Source organism: Taudactylus pleione, unplaced genomic scaffold (assembly GCF_031769625.1).
Source record: "Taudactylus pleione unplaced genomic scaffold, aTauple2 ptg000212l, whole genome shotgun sequence".
Classification (NCBI taxonomy): Eukaryota; Metazoa; Chordata; class Amphibia; order Anura; family Myobatrachidae; genus Taudactylus; species Taudactylus pleione.
This window is the reverse complement of record NW_028284614.1, coordinates 6,099,537-6,117,502: the sequence shown is the minus strand read 5'-3', so window position 1 is coordinate 6,117,502 and position 17,966 is coordinate 6,099,537. Positions and strand designations below refer to the sequence as shown.

General features: G+C 45.9%; 1 protein-coding gene across 1 annotated transcript in view; it reads left to right on the top strand.

The window, feature by feature from the left end:
• Positions 1 to 17,966, top strand: part of PPARA (peroxisome proliferator activated receptor alpha) — a 52,697-nt gene that overhangs the window by 20,377 nt on the left and 14,354 nt on the right. The window contains exons 2-4 of the mRNA XM_088478291.1: positions 6,597 to 6,703; positions 10,089 to 10,343; positions 16,366 to 16,526. Coding sequence (XP_088334417.1) covers positions 10,115 to 10,343; positions 16,366 to 16,526 — 390 coding nt within the window. The 5' untranslated portion in view covers positions 6,597 to 6,703; positions 10,089 to 10,114. The remainder of the gene's footprint in view (positions 1 to 6,596; positions 6,704 to 10,088; positions 10,344 to 16,365; positions 16,527 to 17,966) is intronic.

Here is a 17,966-nt window from a genome sequence, read left to right as displayed (position 1 = left end):
GAGTGTGTATATGTATATATAGATTTACTACTGTTATAATCTGGCCAATCTGCCAAGCATGTCGATGTTACGAACATGTCGACAAAATATACCACACTCCTGAGAAATAGTATGGTAACATGTTTTCATGACTATTTGACCACTAGGTGGCAGCATTCTGAGGGGCCTATTCATTAAACCTAAAAATTCTCTGGAGATAATTAGCTTTAGAACTCGCATGGAGTTCTAGCTAATTATAGGTGGAATTCATCATTCCACCTCTCCATAAGTATCTATTCCGAAAAGCTGTCATTTTTGCGATGACAGCTTTTCGAGAAATAGATACTTTTCCCCTCTCTACTCTACCTTATCGCATCTGGAAACAGTGCTGCGCATGCGCTGTTACATCTGTAAAACCAGCGCATGCGCAGCACTGCCTACAGATGCGTTAAGTTTGTGTACTCCCCCCTCCCCCCTCCGCTCACCTACTCCCCCCCCCCCCCCCGACTTACCTGTCCGCGCAGCAGCCTCCGGCTCCGTCCTGCTGGTCTGTCATGTGGCTTCCCTGCAGACCACATGACAGATTAGAAAAAAAAAAAAAACTTTTTTTTTTTTTGTCTAAACTTTCTTGTGCTCTGCTGGGGAGCACACATGTCCGACCAGCCTTCGGAGCCTGAGGACGGAGCAGAGCGCCGGAGGGACTCGTCGGGGGATCTGCACACGCTGATACAGGTAAGTTTCACCTGCTATTCACCACCTCACAGTGGCGAATAGTAACTGCGTCAAATTCCGAAAATTTTTAATTTTCGGAATTTGATGAATACCACAATTTCCACATCCCCATACTAATGTACTAATGTATGGGGAGTGTGGAAATTAACGCAGGGGAACTTAGCAAGGAGATATCTGTGATATCTCCTGTGCTAAGTGGCTACATGAATACCAAAATAACGTTATTTAAGGAAAATGTCCTTAAAAACTTTATTTTAGTGTTGATGAATAGGCCCCTGAAGCATTCTATCATGGTTGATCAATATGCTTTGGTTGTGGCCATCGCTATTACTGTGCAGAAAGGCTTGTTCATATGTGCTCTACAGAACAATTTTTAGGAAGATAAAGGGCATATACTGTAAGTCTCCTCTTGTAAATGGGGTATATGTTCCCTGCCTGCTAGATGCCGGGCTCTCTGCTGGCTGATGTGCTGTGTGATATCCAAGAGAGAAAAAAACCCAACACTGACCCTTTTCATGTATCTGACATATGTGGTGAAGTATTCTGGCCACTAGTGACAAGGTTAATAGTTGTTTAGTATCGTTTAATGTGCGTTGAACTGCAGGGGAGAACCTGGTGCCGTTTTGATGGGAAATTGCCAGCATCTGTTTTGCATTGGGAACAAATAGGACGTGGATTAGCGTAAATTCTTTACAAGCAGCCTAGTCAGCATTTGAGCGATTTATAACGGGATTGGAGGACATTAAAGTTTATGCCTGGGTATAGCAAGGGGGGAGGGAGGACACCTATGGTTATAGTTTTATTAGACGGCCTATGTTATACCTCTGGTTTATAAGATTTATATAATTGGAATGACGCTAACCAGCATGGGTTACAGGGCAGAAGCTAAGGGAAATGCAGGTAGGGGGTTACATCCTTTGTTTTGTATGTGAATGGGCCATATGCATATGGGTAGTTTGAGAGTTGCTCACAATATATGGAAAGCATGAGGCTGACCTACCGGACATGGGCCTATATATGTTGGGCCTGGGATTGTTAATTGGCACACATAGATCCATGTGGTGGGCAAGGGACAAGGGTACGTTAAGCCGTCATGTGGGCAAGGGATTGGTAGTGGGCATTGGAAGTCTAGGAATAGTACAGGAGGAAATATGAGGGAGACAGGGCTGTAAAGGTGGGCACAATGTGCTGGTTATGGCACTGCCAAATGGTGCACAGGGCATACTGTGGTGGGCATGAGGCTTGTACATATTTGGCACCTAACTATACAGTATATTGGAACATGGGACTGTAGATTGCAGGCATGAGTCTGTTATGGCGGGAGAGAGATGTATATGGAGGCATGGCTCTGTATATGGTACTCCTGAGGCTGTTATGGGGGGAGAGGGATGTATATGGAGGCATGTGTCTGTATATGGTACTCCAGAGGCTGTTATTGGGGGAGGGATGTATATGGAGGCATGGGTCTGGCTCTGTATATGGTACTCCTGAGGCTGTTATGGGGGGAGAGGGATGTATATGGAGGCATGGCTCTGTATATGGTACTCCTGAGGCTGTTATGGGGGGAGAGGGATGTATATGGAGGCATGGCTCTGTATATGGTTCTCCTGAGGCTGTTATGGGGGGAGAGGGATGTATATGGAGGCATGTTTCTGTATATGGTACTCCTGAGGCTGTTATGGGGGAGAGGGATGTATATGGAGGCATGGCTCTGTATATGGTACTCCTGAGGCTGTTATGGGGGGAGAGGGATGTATATGGAGGCATGGCTCTGTATATGGTACTCCTGAGGCTGTTATGGGGGGAGAGGGATGTATAGGGAGGCATGGGTCTGTATATGGTACTCCTGAGGCTGTTATGGGGGGAGAGGGATGTATATGGAGGCATTTGTCTGTATATGGTACTCCTGAGGCTGTTATGGGGGAGAGGGATGTATATGGAGGCATGGCTCTGTATGTGATACTCCTGAGACTGTTATGGGGGGAGAGGGATGTATATGGAGGCATGGCTCTGTATATGGTACTTCTGAGGCTGTTATGGGGGGAGAGGGATGTATATGGAGGCATGGCTCTGTATATGGTACTCCTGAGGCTGTTGTGGGAGGAGAGGGATGTATATGGAGGCATGGCTCTGTATATGGTACTCCTGAGGCTGTTATGGGGGGAGAGGGATGTATATGGAGGCATGTGTCTGTATATGGTACTCCTGAGGCTGTTATGGGGGGAGGGATGTATATGGTACTCCTGAGGCTGTTATGGGGGGAGAGGGATGTATATGGAGGCATGTGTCTGTATATGGTACTCCTGAGGCTGTTATGGGGGGAGGGATGTATATGGAGGCATGGGTCTGTATATGGTACTCCTGAGGATGTTATGGGGGGAGAGGGATGTATATGGATGCGTGGGTCTGTATATGGTACTCCTGAGGATGTTATGGGGGGAGAGGGATGTATATGGATGCGTGGCTCTGTATGTGATACTCCTGAGGCTGTTATAGGGATAAGGATGTATAGTGCCTTGCAGAAGTATTCACCCCCTTTTGGCTTTTTAACTTTTTTGTTACATTACAACCTGGAATTTATTTATTTTTTTAATCTGAATTTTATGTTATGGATCTGCACAAAATAGTCTAATTTGGTGAAGTGAAATGAGAAAAATATATATAAAAAAGAATCTTTATAAAAAAAATTCTGAAAATTGGCATGTTATATAATCACCCCCTTTGCTATGAAGCCCCTCAAAAGTTCTGGTGCAACCAATTACCTTCAGAAGTCACAAAATTAGTGAAATGAAGTCCACCTGTGTGAAATCTAAGTGTCACATGATCTGTCAGTGTAAACACACCTTTTCTGAAAGGCCCCAGAGGCTGCAACACCACTAAAAAAGAGGCATCACACCATGAAGACCAAGGAGCTCTCCAAACAAGTCAGCTACAAAGTTGTAGAGAAGTACAATTGTGGGTTGGGTTATAAAAAAATATCCAAATCTTTGATGATCCCCCGGAACACCATCAAATCCATAATCCTCAAATGGAAAGAACATGGTACCAATACAAACCTGCCAAGAGAGGGCCGCCCACCAAAACTCACAGACCGGGCAAGGAGGGCATTAATCAGAGAGGCAGCACAGAGACCAAAGGTAACCCTGAAGGAGCTGCAGAGTTCCACAGCAGAGACTGGTGTATCTGTGCACTTGACCACAATAAGCCGTACACTCCATAGAGCTGGGCTTTATGGAAGAGTGGCCAGAAAAAAGACACGATTTGAGTTTGCCAAAAGGCATATGGGCGACTCCCCAAATGTATGGAGGAAGGTGCTCTGGTCAGATGAGACTAAGATTGAACGTTTCGGCCACCAAGGAAAACGTTATGTCTGGCGCAAACCCAACACATCCCATCATCCCAAGAACACCATCCCCACAGTGACACATGGTGGTGGCAGCATCATGCTGTGGGGATGTTTTTCAGCAGCAGGGACTGGGAAAGTGATTAGAGTCGACGGAAAGATGGATGATGCTAAATACAGGGATATTCTTGAGCAAAACCTGTTTCAGTCTGCCTGTGATTTGAGACTGGGACGGAGGTTCACCTTCCAGCAGGACAATGACCTGAAGCATACTGCTAAAGCAACACTCCAGTGGTTTAAGGGGAAACATTTAAATGTGTTGGAATGGCCTAGTCAAAGCCCAGATCTCAATCCAATTGAGAATCTGTGGTCAGACTTGAAGATTGCTGTTCACAAGCGGAAAACATCCAACATGAAGGAGCTGGAGCAGTTTTGCCTTGAGGAATGGGCAAAAATCCTAGGGGTAAGATGTGGCAAGCTCATAGAGACTTATTCAAAGCGACTTGCAGCTATAATTGCCGCAAAAGGTGGCTCGGCAAAGTACTGACTTTAGGGGGGTGAATAGCTATGCACGCTGAAGTTTTCTGTTATGTTGTCCTAAATGTTGTTTGATTCACAATAAAAAAAAAAACACAACTTCACAGTTGTAGGCTTGTTCTGTGAATGAAATGATGCACGCCTTCACACAATCCATTTTAATTCCAGGTTGTGAGGCAACAAAACATGAAAAATGCAGAGGAGGGTAAATACTTTAGCAAGGCACTGTATATGGAGGCATGGCTCTGTATGGGATACTCCTAAGGCTGTAATGGGGGGAGACATGGGTCTGTACAGTATGTGGTACTCATGAGGCTGTTATGATGTATATATTGTTCACTCTAGCTCCGGCGGCAGGCAGGAGCTAGAGTGAACAATTTTGCGCATGCGCCCGAAAGGGGGGCGTGACCATAAAAAGGGGGTGTGTCTATAAGACGCGTCCCCTTTTTCGTCATACTTGGGGACGTGCCCGGCACTTCCGGACACGCCGGGCAGCCCCCAAGCACTGCAGAAAGGGAGAATAGATGCCGGGCGCATGCGCCCGGCGTCTATTCTCCGGTGGTGACCGGGTCACCGCACATTTCTCTATCCGCGGGACACTGCGTCCCGTGGGTGAAGACGGCACCCGCAGGCTGTGAGGGCAGGGTGCTTTTTGCCCTCCTTCCGGAGGGCAGGGTGATTTTTGCCCTCCTTCCGGAGGGCAGGGCGCAGCGCCCCGCTAAAACAGCCTAGCGGGAACGCTAGTATATGGCATGGATGTACATGGCAGTATGGCTCTGTATGTGGTGTTGATAATGAGGCTGTTACAGGGGGGCAGTAATGTATATTTGTTTTAGAGGTGCTAGGACATGAGGCTGTAATTGGGGAGACAAATGCATAAAGGGGTGCGAGTCAATGTGAAACTCTTGGGGGGGGGCACAATATTATTAGCTGTACAGTGTATTTCCGTGGTTACCAACTTTTTGGAATCGTGGCGCTCTAGAGTATCAGCAAAAATTAAAGTAAATCGTGCTTTTATGTCACCCTTAGTAGTGTTGCACACCTGCGGGTTGCCGTCCTCACCCACGGGCCGCAGTGTCCCGCGGGTGGGAAAATTAACAGTGAATCGATCACTGACTGTGAATAGTGCGTCCGGCATCTATTCACAGAGACAGGAGAACTTGGGGGCAGCCCGGCATGTCCGTAAGTGCTGGGCACACCCCCCAAGAGTTATGAACAGGTGACCCGTCTTGAATACATGCCCCCTTTTTTCTCATGGCCACGCCCCCATAAGGGGGGCGCAGAATTGCCCCTTCTAGAGTGAACCACTGGTGTATTTTGTTTCTTTATGTCGTACACTACTTATGTTTCTACTTTGTGCAGTAGGTATATCATTCTCCACCGTATTACACACGTGAAGTACTCCCATGTTCACCATACCATATCATGTATTATTTTACCTTATCCCATGCCCCGTGTGTTTTCTGGCCCTCCAATGTGTAGGGTACACATACAATATCACATACACGGAAGCTGTATCTTTTTAGCAACACAGAAATGATAACGTTGCTCCCACAGGAGGGTTGTGCTGAATGGACATAAGGGTTCTCTTTAAGCATAAATAACAATGTAAGTGTTGCTCAGTGTATACAGCTGTCTGCGGCTGTATACATTCTCTTACTGCAATATTGTAAAACAGAAGTCACCTATCCTCACATAAGGAGTATGCTGAGGCATTATACCGCATTATGCAGGCAGAACGTGTCAGCTGGTTAATGATTTCACGCAGATCTGTAATGATTAATCCATTAGCCACTGCTAATCGCCCTGAGAGAGAATGAATCGGTGTGTCAGGCTCCTCTCTGTAATACATTGGCTGCCTCGCACCAACCGACTGCTCTGCTTTCTGCTCTGCAATGTGATTTTTATTTTTATTCAGTTTTTTTTTTTTATTATTTGTATTTTTTTTTTCTTTTTTTTTTTTGCATCTTGCTGAATTTTATTTTTATTTTTCTCTACTTTCCAGAGGAATAATTGTCCAGTGAGAGAAATGTCCCCTCCTCCGGTAATGTGATGTCTTTGATTGGGATGCTGGTACCTCCAGGTTTTCCAACCTCCGCAGAATATAGGATGGTAAGACCGATTCCATTTAACAAGACTAGGCCGCGGTCACTGGCTGTTAAAGGCCCTCCGGAACTTTAATTACAAGGCGATCCTAGTGTCTTCTGCTATCAGCCGTATTAAATTCTGAGAGGTTTCTTAAATTGCCCTTCAATAGCCCAAGTGATATGCCCCCCCCCCCCCCCATGCATTATGTCAAACATTGTCCGTTAGGATAAACTCCTGAAATGCTTACACATGTATATAATAATAATATAATATAATCGATTTTCTATAAAACAACAAAAAATGTAGGTAAATGAAAATTCAAAAACAAACCCCCAAAAGTATAAAAACTCACCAGGGTGGACTTTGAAACAGCCCCTTGACGTGACATTTAATCTGGCCATGAAGGGGTTACACTGAGTCAGCAGCTTGTTAGTGCTAAATCTAATTAAGCTAAGGCTTTGTGTTATTAGGGAAGCCTGTTAGTGGGAGTTTCAGTTTGCCTGCGCACCGCGCTTACAGTACAGTAGCCAAACATAGCTAATTTTCCTGTGCACCTATATGTACCCAACCGTTGCGGGAGGCACTTTTCCGGCCATTGCGGAGAATTGAATCTTTGTGTACTCCCAAGTATCTGCTCTGTACGGCTGATGATGATTTTATTATCTGCAATACACATTATTCTGTAAGGTGGTTTTCATACATGGGGCCGTATTCAATTAGAAGCAAAAAAACGTTTTCCGCGAAAAAGTATCGCCGATCGCGGCTTTTCGCGTGGTTGGAACTTATCTCCAAATTCAATTCCAGACGGTTTTTGCCTACGCAGAAAGTCAATGCAATGTAATAGGCAAAAAAGATTTGCCTAAGAATAGCAGGAGAAAAGAAGTTTAAACATTTTTATTTTGGGGTGCAAATGTGGGGAAAACACTCAGAACCCTTGGGACAGCCCCCCCCCCACCCCAAAGGACAACTGTATAAAAAAAAACGGGGAAGAAAAACTAACGCCCCAAAAAGTACTTTCATTTTGGCGGCGAAAAAGTACAAAGTGGGGGGACAGGCATAAAAACTAGCGAAATAGCCTTTTTAGGGGTCTGCAAGGATTGGTCAGGTATTTTTAGGATTACAGGTGCATGCAATAGGTGCGTTCTTCACGTTTTTTTAAACTTAACTTTAGAGAATTTAAAAGATGCTAGCACCCATTTTCAAGTACCCCAAATTTGACAGGACTACTTTTTTTTCACCCAAAAATACGTCTTAATGCCATTCTTCACCACTTTTACAAGGACGCTAATAACAAGGATTTTAAACAACTTCAGTACCCCAAATAGTTTTATTAGGGCTACTGGAACACTTCTACATTGATCCCCAATGTTAGTGCATCTTATTGGTGGGTTCAAACTGATTTCCCCTATTCTGACAGTACTGTCTACCTGTTCTGTATTCGCCACTTGCCGTTTTCGCCTGTTTAGTAATTGAATAGGGCGAAAAGCAGGGACACGATAAGTTTTCGTGCCCAAAACATGCGATGTAGGCGAAAATTCGGGTGGGCAGAATTTTTTCACCGAGGCAAAGCTAATTGAATATGGCCCATGGTTGGTACGTGCCCTCCTGGCAATTTGCCGAAACACATTGCATTCTTCTTCGCTTTTCACCTGGCGGACACGGTGGTATCTGGCTCACAGAGCATGGCTGATATTTGTCGTCTCCAGGGTAACTAAAATAGACAACTCTGCCTGGATGGTATAAATGCCATTGTGAAAAACACAAAGTCAAAAACATATATTCATCAAAAGTCGCAGAGGGAAATGTACAAGCCAGTAAATGAAATTCATTGGTAATGGGAAAACTTAAATAGAAAAAGTTGATAACAGAAAACAATAGCTTTTGGACAGCTTTTTGAGCAGTGATCTCCTTGTAATGACTTTGTAACCCTTGTGGATAACAGGTATCTTCCAAATGTGATTAATTGATGGGATACAATTTCCAATAGTGTACCTAAAATATGCTTAAACTGAGGAACCTTCACCCTAGCACAATATACTGACTGTGGCAGAAAATGTGGTGACGGTGGGGAAGGTCGGCATTCCATGCAAATTGCCGACAGTGGAAAGGCCTATTCTGGTGGTGTTGGTTGCACTCTGCTCTAGTGTGTATCTAACCAATGAGTCAATTATGTAAATGCAGTAGGAACTTTGACTGGTTTAATAGACCCCATAAACTTATTACACGTCACTTGGAGGACAAAAACAAGCGGATATGTCCTGAATAAAATGCACAGTGCTGTTGGGAACGTGGCAATTCTGACTCACATAATGTGTGCGTGAATGGTTCTAACTGCGCAATGGTCCAGCCTCTCTATGGAGTATCAGCTGGGATAGGCAGCCTGTGGGAATCCCTCATGTCATAGGGTGATGACTGTCGGTGAGGAGCCATTGGTAGAAATGTGTTGCCTGGTGTGTGTGTGTGACCTTCAGCCTGCGTTGCTATCTGCCAGCCTTTCCGTTTACACAGCTAATATATGTATGTGCAGGATCACGTGACGGGCATTGCTCTTTGTCACCAGTAGCTGGAACAATAAAACAGGTGATAGTAATAGAATGTCCTGGCTTTTATATGTTGCAGTCATGTTTAATTGCGATCTAGAAGCCTAAGCTGGGGCTTTTTTATGGATAATTACAGCGCTATTCACTGCGTGCATCGGTGGATAGATAAGTAGCAATGTGCCTGCGATGAGCCGTCGTTACGATAGTCTCTGTGCCATCCCTACGAAACATCGCAGGCATCGCTTTTAATTTCTTCGGCCTCTTAGGGAGACATTCAATTAAGCAAGAGCTGCCTCCGGGACGGCTTCTGGAGGGCTTCACGGGATGGGTCTCATAGATGACCTCTCCTTGCGGCCTGTGGATGTGCGAGCGGAAATCGGCCACCACAATTGGCGATCATACACGCATCGCGAGCTGAAGGCGGCAGCTCGCTTCTATTCGAATCTGCCCATTAATTGCAGACTATCCCAGTGTATATACATGAAGCAGATCAGACCTTTTCTAGTTCAGCTTTTGACTTTGAATCATGTTTTGCCTTCGGAGAACTCGCGTATGAAGTATTTAGCCGAGTGCGATGGTGACCTGGCCCATCTGCGTGGATCCTTAAGATGGTTGTGCTCAAAGGCGCGTTTCTGTGCTTGAAATGAGCAGGTAGCCTAACTTGCTATTGAGTAACCTTTGGTGGTTACTTAACCAATACAACCGCACGGTTATCACCTGTAACGCCACCTACTGCCAGTCAGATGGTACTGCACAAGGCCATTACGTTTCAGAATCTTTTTTTTTTACCAATTTAATATGCTGTTAACATGTCTTTTTGGTATGCGTTTGTTGTTTGTAAATGTAATTGTGTTTTCTGCCCCCTGCAGTGTAATGGTCACGGACACAGATTGCTATGTCTGCCATCATGGTAGACGCCAATGGAGAATTCTGCTCCGTAACTCCCTTGGAGGACGATGACCTCGGGAGCCCACTGTCCGGAGAGTTCCTCCAGGGCATTGGGGACATCCAAGGCATCTCCCAAGGCATCGAAGAAGATGGTTCCAACTCGTTTAGTGCAGCCGAGTACCAGTATCTGGGGAACAGCCCTGGCTCGAATGGATCAGTCAGCACTGACCTAACAGGTGAGCGAGGAAAGCAGGTGTGTGTGTGTGTGTGTGTGTGTGTGTGTGTGTGTGTGTGGATATTCTGTATTGTTGGACGTGTGTTTTTGCTCACTGGGCAGGATCTGCAGTCTCCCCACAAAAGATCACAACCGCTTTATATAAAGTGAGAAGATCACAATTGGGCACACCATGAAAGCTCCATCGTTCCCCTGCTATTCTCAAAACCGCTTTAACAACATTTCACCATAGTCTATGGCGCATGGCTGGATGCTGTGTATGTTGAGGAAAGGGATGCCACACTCTCTTACTGAATGTACTAGTGTATCGATTAGTAGTGTTTAAAAGGATGGCAAGGATCGAGAACCTCTCATTATGAATACAGAGTTTAGCGAGTTCCTTTTGGTGGAGGGTCTACTAATTGAAATGTTAATATTGCTTAGTTGAATTGGCTTCAAGTTTATTAAAAGTTCATCGCAAATGGAGATGAATGATTCTGATGCCATAGTAGTGGATATGAAAACATCAACTCGTATAAGACAAGTGGAAGAAAAATTGCATAAACCTGTTACGCGTTTCACCGGGCAGGGTACCAGTGAAACGCGTAACAGGTTAATGCAATTCTTGGTACTATTTCATGGGATTTTAGATTTTTGCCTCCCGTCTGGTGGTGGCCCTGTAACTATTGTGGGGAGTCCCATCCCTACTCCTGCTCCCTTCTGCCCCTCTCACCCTCCCACCTTTCCAATTGTTTTTTACTTTGTTTAATTTTTGCTGTTGTCCTGCTTCTTTGTCAAATTTTATTTAAAACATCCAGTCTTTTCCTATCTTCTACAGTGGCTGCTTTATTCTCTCTTGGAACCTTAGCAGTCTCCCCTCCCCCAGCTTTAACCTTTAGCTCTACCAGTGCTACTTATCCTTGTGCACAAATGAGCTCCTCACCTGCACGGAGGCACCTGGGGCTCATTCATGACCACTTTTTGCTTTACCCCGTGGAAGATGTAGTAGATACCAGGCACTGAGCTAAGGGTGACATGGGAAAAACTCTTGAAACACCAACATATTGAATAAATCTGTCACGGCTGGTGTCACAGTTTTACCTGTTTCAGGCGTTGAAGCAGGATCGGCAGCAGATGATTGCGGCAGGAACCGCGGGGGTAATATATAGCTCTCTCTCAATGGATAGCTGTGATGCTGATCCGACTGTAGTAACTTGCAGAACTGGATTGGAACTGGTAGGCGCAGCTGGGTAATGTAACTTCTGTAAGTGATGGTAGCGTCAGTGGTCAGACTGAACTGGACCGGCCGGTGAACATGCAGAGCCGGACTGGGACCGGCAGGTGAACCGGCAGAGCCGGACTGGGACCGGCAGGTGAACCGGCAGAGCCGGACTGGGACCGGCAGGGGAACCGGCAGAGCCGGACTGGGACCGGCAGGGGAACCGGCAGAGCCGGACTGGGACCGGCAGGTGAACCGGCAGAGCCGGACTGGGACCGGCAGGTGAACCGGCAGAGCCGGACTGGGACCGGCAGGTGAACCGGCAGAGCCGGACTGGGACCGGCAGGTGAACCGGCAGAGCCGGACTGGGACCGGCAGGTGAACCGGCAGAGCCGGACTGGGACCGGCAGGTGAACCGGCAGAGCCGGACTGGGACCGGCAGGTGAACCGGCAGAGCCGGACTGGGACCGGCAGGTGAACCGGCAGAGCCGGACTGGGACCGGCAGGTGAACCGGCAGAGCCGGACTGGGAACGGCAGGAGTCTACAATAGCAACTTGTACCCTGGGAGAATGCAACAGCATAACCTGTTACACCGCAGGTTGTAACTCATTGTGCAGGCACTGAATGGTTTCAGTGCAGGATACTTATACCCTGGGTCAGGCAGGGATTGGCTGATGCAGTCAGGTGGTCTGATAGCAGTGCTCCTGAGTGGTGCAGGAAAGTCAGGTGACTGGATCCTACATGGCTGCACCCATACACAGTTTAGAAGGGAGTTCTGGCGTGCAGCATGCTGTGGATGTGTAGAGGGAACAACATGCACAGACATACCCTCCAACATTTTAGCGTATCAACCCGGTACATGGGGCCGTGGCCACAGATAAAGGGGCGTGTCCACGGGGCTGGAGGCATCGGCGCTGGCTGGTTTAAAACTTGCAAGTTCTATACACAGGCGCTAGCGACGGTCAGGGCAAACTTTAGAGGAGGAAGGAGGACTGAGAATAGCCGGCTGTCACTCAGCAGCGCTGCGGGAGTCCTGTGTCCCAGCAGCGCTGCTTAAGAAATCGGGTGATTGTACCAACCCGGTACAAAACGGTACAGCCCCTTGTTGCCGGTACAGACCATTAAAAAACGGTACTGTACCGGCTAAAACGGTATAGTTGGAGGGTATGCACAGAGAGCAATTGTATCTACAATCACCATAGTTCAAAGCTAGCACCACTGTTTGGACTACACCTGCTATTCCCATCAGGACTTCACAGGCAAAAGGAGACTCAGGTGGTTAATCAACTTGAAAGTAGCACAGTCTAAATGCACACACTGGAGGTGTTGCAGCCGGCATGTTTGAGCAGATCTACCAGGCAAACCGAACATCCAGATCCACAGATCAGATGGCAGGGGTAAGTCACAAGGCAAAACAAAGGAAAGAACCAGTCGGGCTCCTGACAAAATCCTTGCTGCTACTGGTTATTAATAATACACAATAGAGCCATGACTAAATATGTGAATGTGTAAGACTTTTTTTTTTTAACATAGCAAATAATAATAAATAAATACCGGTGTCCGTGTTCCCCATTGTGGTGTGCAGGGTGTCCTTCCCTGCTCCGCTCACCTTTTGGCTCTTACCGCCTCCGCTCTGTAGAAGACTGGAGCAGCTGTTCCCTGTAACGGGGCTGTTCCTTGTTGCGGAAGTAATTCATTAGGCAGTCGTATAGCCCACGACATCAACTATAAGAGGTCGCTTTGGTGGCAGATTAACCAAACAAAATGGCTCCTATAGATATGCAAGCAACAGCCTAAAGGTGCGCATACACGGAACGATATGCTCTGTGAGCGATATCGTTCAGTGTTGTCCCCTCACCTGCCGGGCTCAATGTCATTCCCGACATTGAGCATGCACACTGAACGATATCGATAAATATGTAATTACAGTGACGTCACTGGCCACAGTCCCCGAACATGCAGGGCCCGGCGATATCGTCAGGTTGGCCTGCATGTTCGTACGATGAAAGACATCTTTAACGATCCGCAGGAGCGCGCTTCGTTAACGATGTCTTGCATACACACGGAACGATATTGAACGGTATGAACGATATCGTTATCATTCATATCGTTCACAATATCGTACCGTGTGTACGCAGCTTAAATATTGGGAGTGCTTAAGCAGAAAAGTAACCTCAGAGCTAGCACCTGGTATTATAGGCTCTATAGATTTCTTTTGCCTGAGGCCCATAACACATGGTTCTTCCAGCATTATATATTGTCATACGCTAACGCATTTCACTGCATTTGTTGAGCATGTATTGTACTGAGGAACAGGATTGGCATAGTGAGTAAAGTTAGGCTACTAAATAGGAGCTTAAACCATTTCAGTTACTCCATCACATTCATTGTGTAATGTTTATTTGCTTTCTGGCAGCACAGACGGTGTAATGGTTAGCATTACTGCCTCACAGCACTGAGGTCGTTGGTTCGATACCCACTACGGCCCTAACTGTGTGGAGTTTGTATATTCTCCCTGTGCTTGCGTGGGTTTCCTCCGGGTACTCCGGTTTCCTCCCACACTCCAAAAAATATACTGGAAGGTTAATTGGCTCCTAGCAAAATTACCCCTAGTGTGTATATGTGTGTGTGTGATAGGGAATATAGAGTGTAAGCTCCACTGGGGGCAGGGACTGATGTGAATGGCCAAATATTCTCTGTAAAGCGCTGCGGAATATGTGTGCGCTATATAAATAACTGGTAATAATAATAATAATAATAGCATTTCCTACGATGACCGTGGCACCTTTCCTGTCCTGTTTCTTGGAGCGTTGTTGTATTCTGACACATCTCTGACACATCCCCAACATGTGATGATTGTGTTGTAAATGTCCGTCTGGTACCGAGATCAGGATGTGGGGTGTTTCTGTACTTTCTATAACATCCTGAGAATCCTGAGGGAAGAATGATACATTCATGTTTGGCTGCTCGGAGGCGTTTGACCGTAGTGTGAACTGTAGTGTGATATAACGAGGCAATTCAGGAAATTACTACAGCAATTCAAAAAGCCATCGCTTACAGGAATGGGGGCAGCCATTATAGTTCTTTTTCTTGGTGCATAGAACGGATGCATGCTTCTTACACTTGGGGGAAGATTTACTAATAATGAAAAGTGATGTAACCAATAGCAACCTATCAGATTCTATCTGTCATTTCTCTCTTCCACCTCAGAAAATGATTAACCAGCGCGGTATATTTTAACTTTAAACATGATGTTAAAATGGTTTAAGTAGTATTACAATTGCTAGTCAGTATAGTCAGTGTGGACATACTGCCTATCGACCTCCTGACCGCATACCGATGACACAACTGCAGGCTATGCTGAATTTTGCGTAGTTAGAGATCTTACTGTCTCCAGAAGGTTCTCTTGCACAGGTTATCTGGCTGGCACAAATGCATACTGATAATAATGGCGGCTGTTTATCTAAGCGTATAGAGAGGGTCGATGTAACCGCATACGTGTACAATTTGCCATATAGGCGTATTATTTGCATTTTTGTTCATGCACGCTGTACAGGTGCATGTGTCGCCGACTCGCGTTCAACCCTGAGGCGGCCCCGTAAACATCGCTTTGTTTTGCATCAATTTCAGAGTCGCCCATTGGGGTCGTAAACTGTCCAATAATCGATTTCTGTTGAAGCGTTCCTTAAGGACATAGAAGGGGGGGGGGGGGGTGAGGAGGGGGGGGGGGCATTGTATTAAGCCTGAGGTTCTGTGCCTAACTAGCCAGTAATTAAGGGAAGGAAATTGCGGTCGCCAGTATAATTTGTTTGATATTAGCACGCAAGGTTCTGACGCTGAACCTGGCGGCTATCTAAATCTCCCCCTGTTCTACAGCAAAGCTCGGAGTATATGCTTCTAATGCTCGTTTTAAAAATTAAGGACAAGTGCAACTTGCGCTGCGCAAGGTTACAACATCAAACAGACGTTTTACAACGCCAGAGTGTATGAGCCCTTAGGCTATAATGTGCTGTACAGAGTTTGTACACCGGAGCTGAAAAGTGTTTACAGACCCCGCTCCCTCGTTTGTAGGGATCTAGGAGGCTTGATACATTTGGAATGGAGACTTTTTTTTTTTTGCGTTGGAACAGCCCAAATTTAGCTCTTCCTCTCATTGTTGACTCAGTTGTTATGACTTGATCAGCTGCAGAGGACCGCGTTGGTGCTCGTGTGGCCATCATATACAGTAGGGATGTGCAGGCTCGGATAGGTTTGAATTTTCCCGCCAAGTTTGTATTTTTCCCGCCAAAAAGCGGGACTCAGAGGCAAAAAGTCATCTTTCATGGACACACATCATCATTCCTGGACAAAAGTCCATGGAAGATGATGTTTGTCCATGAAAGATAACGTTTTGCCTCTTTCTGAGACCTGATATTTGGCGGGAAAAATCCAAACTTGGCGGGAAAATTCGATCCTATCCGAGCCTGCACATCCGTAATATGCAGTAACGATGTACGCACAATGGAGGTTGCGGCTCTGGCTGTAGAGGGTGTTGAGAAGATAAAACAGGCTCCGATCTCCGCGTGCCACCGTTTTCCTTGCTGTTACCCTTCAGGCATTAGGACCAGGTCTTGGCTATATTTTTATATCAATTAAAGTCTGTCAAAATAACTTTGTAAAGACTGGGACGTTATGCATTGGTCACTTTTATATATTGTGAATGGCACAATGTGGTGATGATATTGGAGAGTGCGTAGATCAGTGGATAAAGACGCTGTCTGTGTAACAAATGCAGTTAGAGAGTTCCGGAAATGTGACCTCATTATTTTTCTGCTTTTGTTGTAGACACCCTGTCACCAGCATCCAGCCCGTCCTCCGTCACCTTCCCCGCAGCACCAGGGAGCACGGAAGACCAAACCTCCAGATCACTAAGTCTTGAATGCCGAGTGTGTGGCGATAAGGCATCAGGATTCCACTATGGCGTGCACGCCTGTGAAGGCTGCAAGGTAAAGGCCGACACACAACACAGAAGAATAAACAGCTTCCTTTTCAGTTGGTGGTCTTCTCCCCCTCCCCGGAAATTTAGATCTATCACAGCTGGCTGCAGAATAGTTTTCAGAAAAACAGAAAGGGGAGTATCCCCTAGATATCCCCCAGCACGTTAAATTGTACCTGCAACAATACTTGAAAACTATATGGTAATAGAGATTCAGAGGTATTTGTTGCATGCATTTGTAAGCACATGGCAAGCTGCTAGGACACTTCACGGCTTCTCTGATACTGGCAGTCCCTACTCTGCATGATAACAGAACCCACTCTGGGCCATGTAATTGTCTGTTGTAAGGCCTCATGATAAAGGCACATACATAAATACATCCAAATTGAGAACCATCTTACCTGGGAGTCACCCCCCATTTGGAGGGCATGCTGGCTCTTGTAGTGCTAGTTGGGAGTTCAGAGGGGTGACTCCCAGGTAAGATGGTTCTCAATTTGGATGTATTTCTGTATGTGCCTTTATCATGAGGCCTTACAACAGATAATTGCCTGACAAACAGAACCCACTCTGGGCCATGTAGAGTAGGGACTGCCAGTATCAGAGAAGCTGTGAAGTGGCCTGGCAGCTTACCATGTACTTATAAAGGCATGCAATAAATCTCTCTGAAACTCTATTACCATATAGTTTTCAAGTATTGTTGCAGGTACAATTTAGCGTGCTGGAGGATATTTAGGGGATACTCCCCTTTCTGTTTAGTATGACCCCTCCCCTTCATGCATCTGAAGAGTATTGCCAAATTGATTTGAGCTGCTTCTATTTTATGTTTGCAGAATAGTTTTGTCAACCCCTATATAAAACATTGTGGGGATTGCCTGCTCGTTTAAGGGCCGCTAAACCTAGAATGCAAGTTGCTTTATATCAAAGTGTTAATGGTGACATTCCCCAACAAACCTATAAGTAAAAGATTCAGGAGTGTCTCAGGGGATATATGAAATAAGGCTGAGATGACGGAGGCGGCACAAGTTATACGCTGCACACGTTGGGGCCGATACTGTAATGACAACAGCTTTGTGTACCAGCATGTTTAAATGTATAATGCCGTCCACTTTGAAATGCGACTAGCAGCATTACAACTGTGTCGCCATAATGCCGTCGGCATTTCTGTGTCTTTTAGAGGTTGTCGACATTGTGACTGTCGAACAATCGTATTTATCCCGACTTTTCCAATTTGATCTCCTAGTATTGTGGATTTAGGTTTTTACCAGGCAGCTGTCGGTAGGACACATGTACAGCAAATACACCCAGCAAGGTTGTTTGTGTGTTTTTTAATACCTGTGAGGTTCTGCATTAGCCGCGCACATCATGTTTCTGGAACAATTGCGCTGATATTATTTCTCTTTTTTTTTTTTTTTTTTTTTTATATAATCTAAAAAAAAGATAAGCGGAGCCT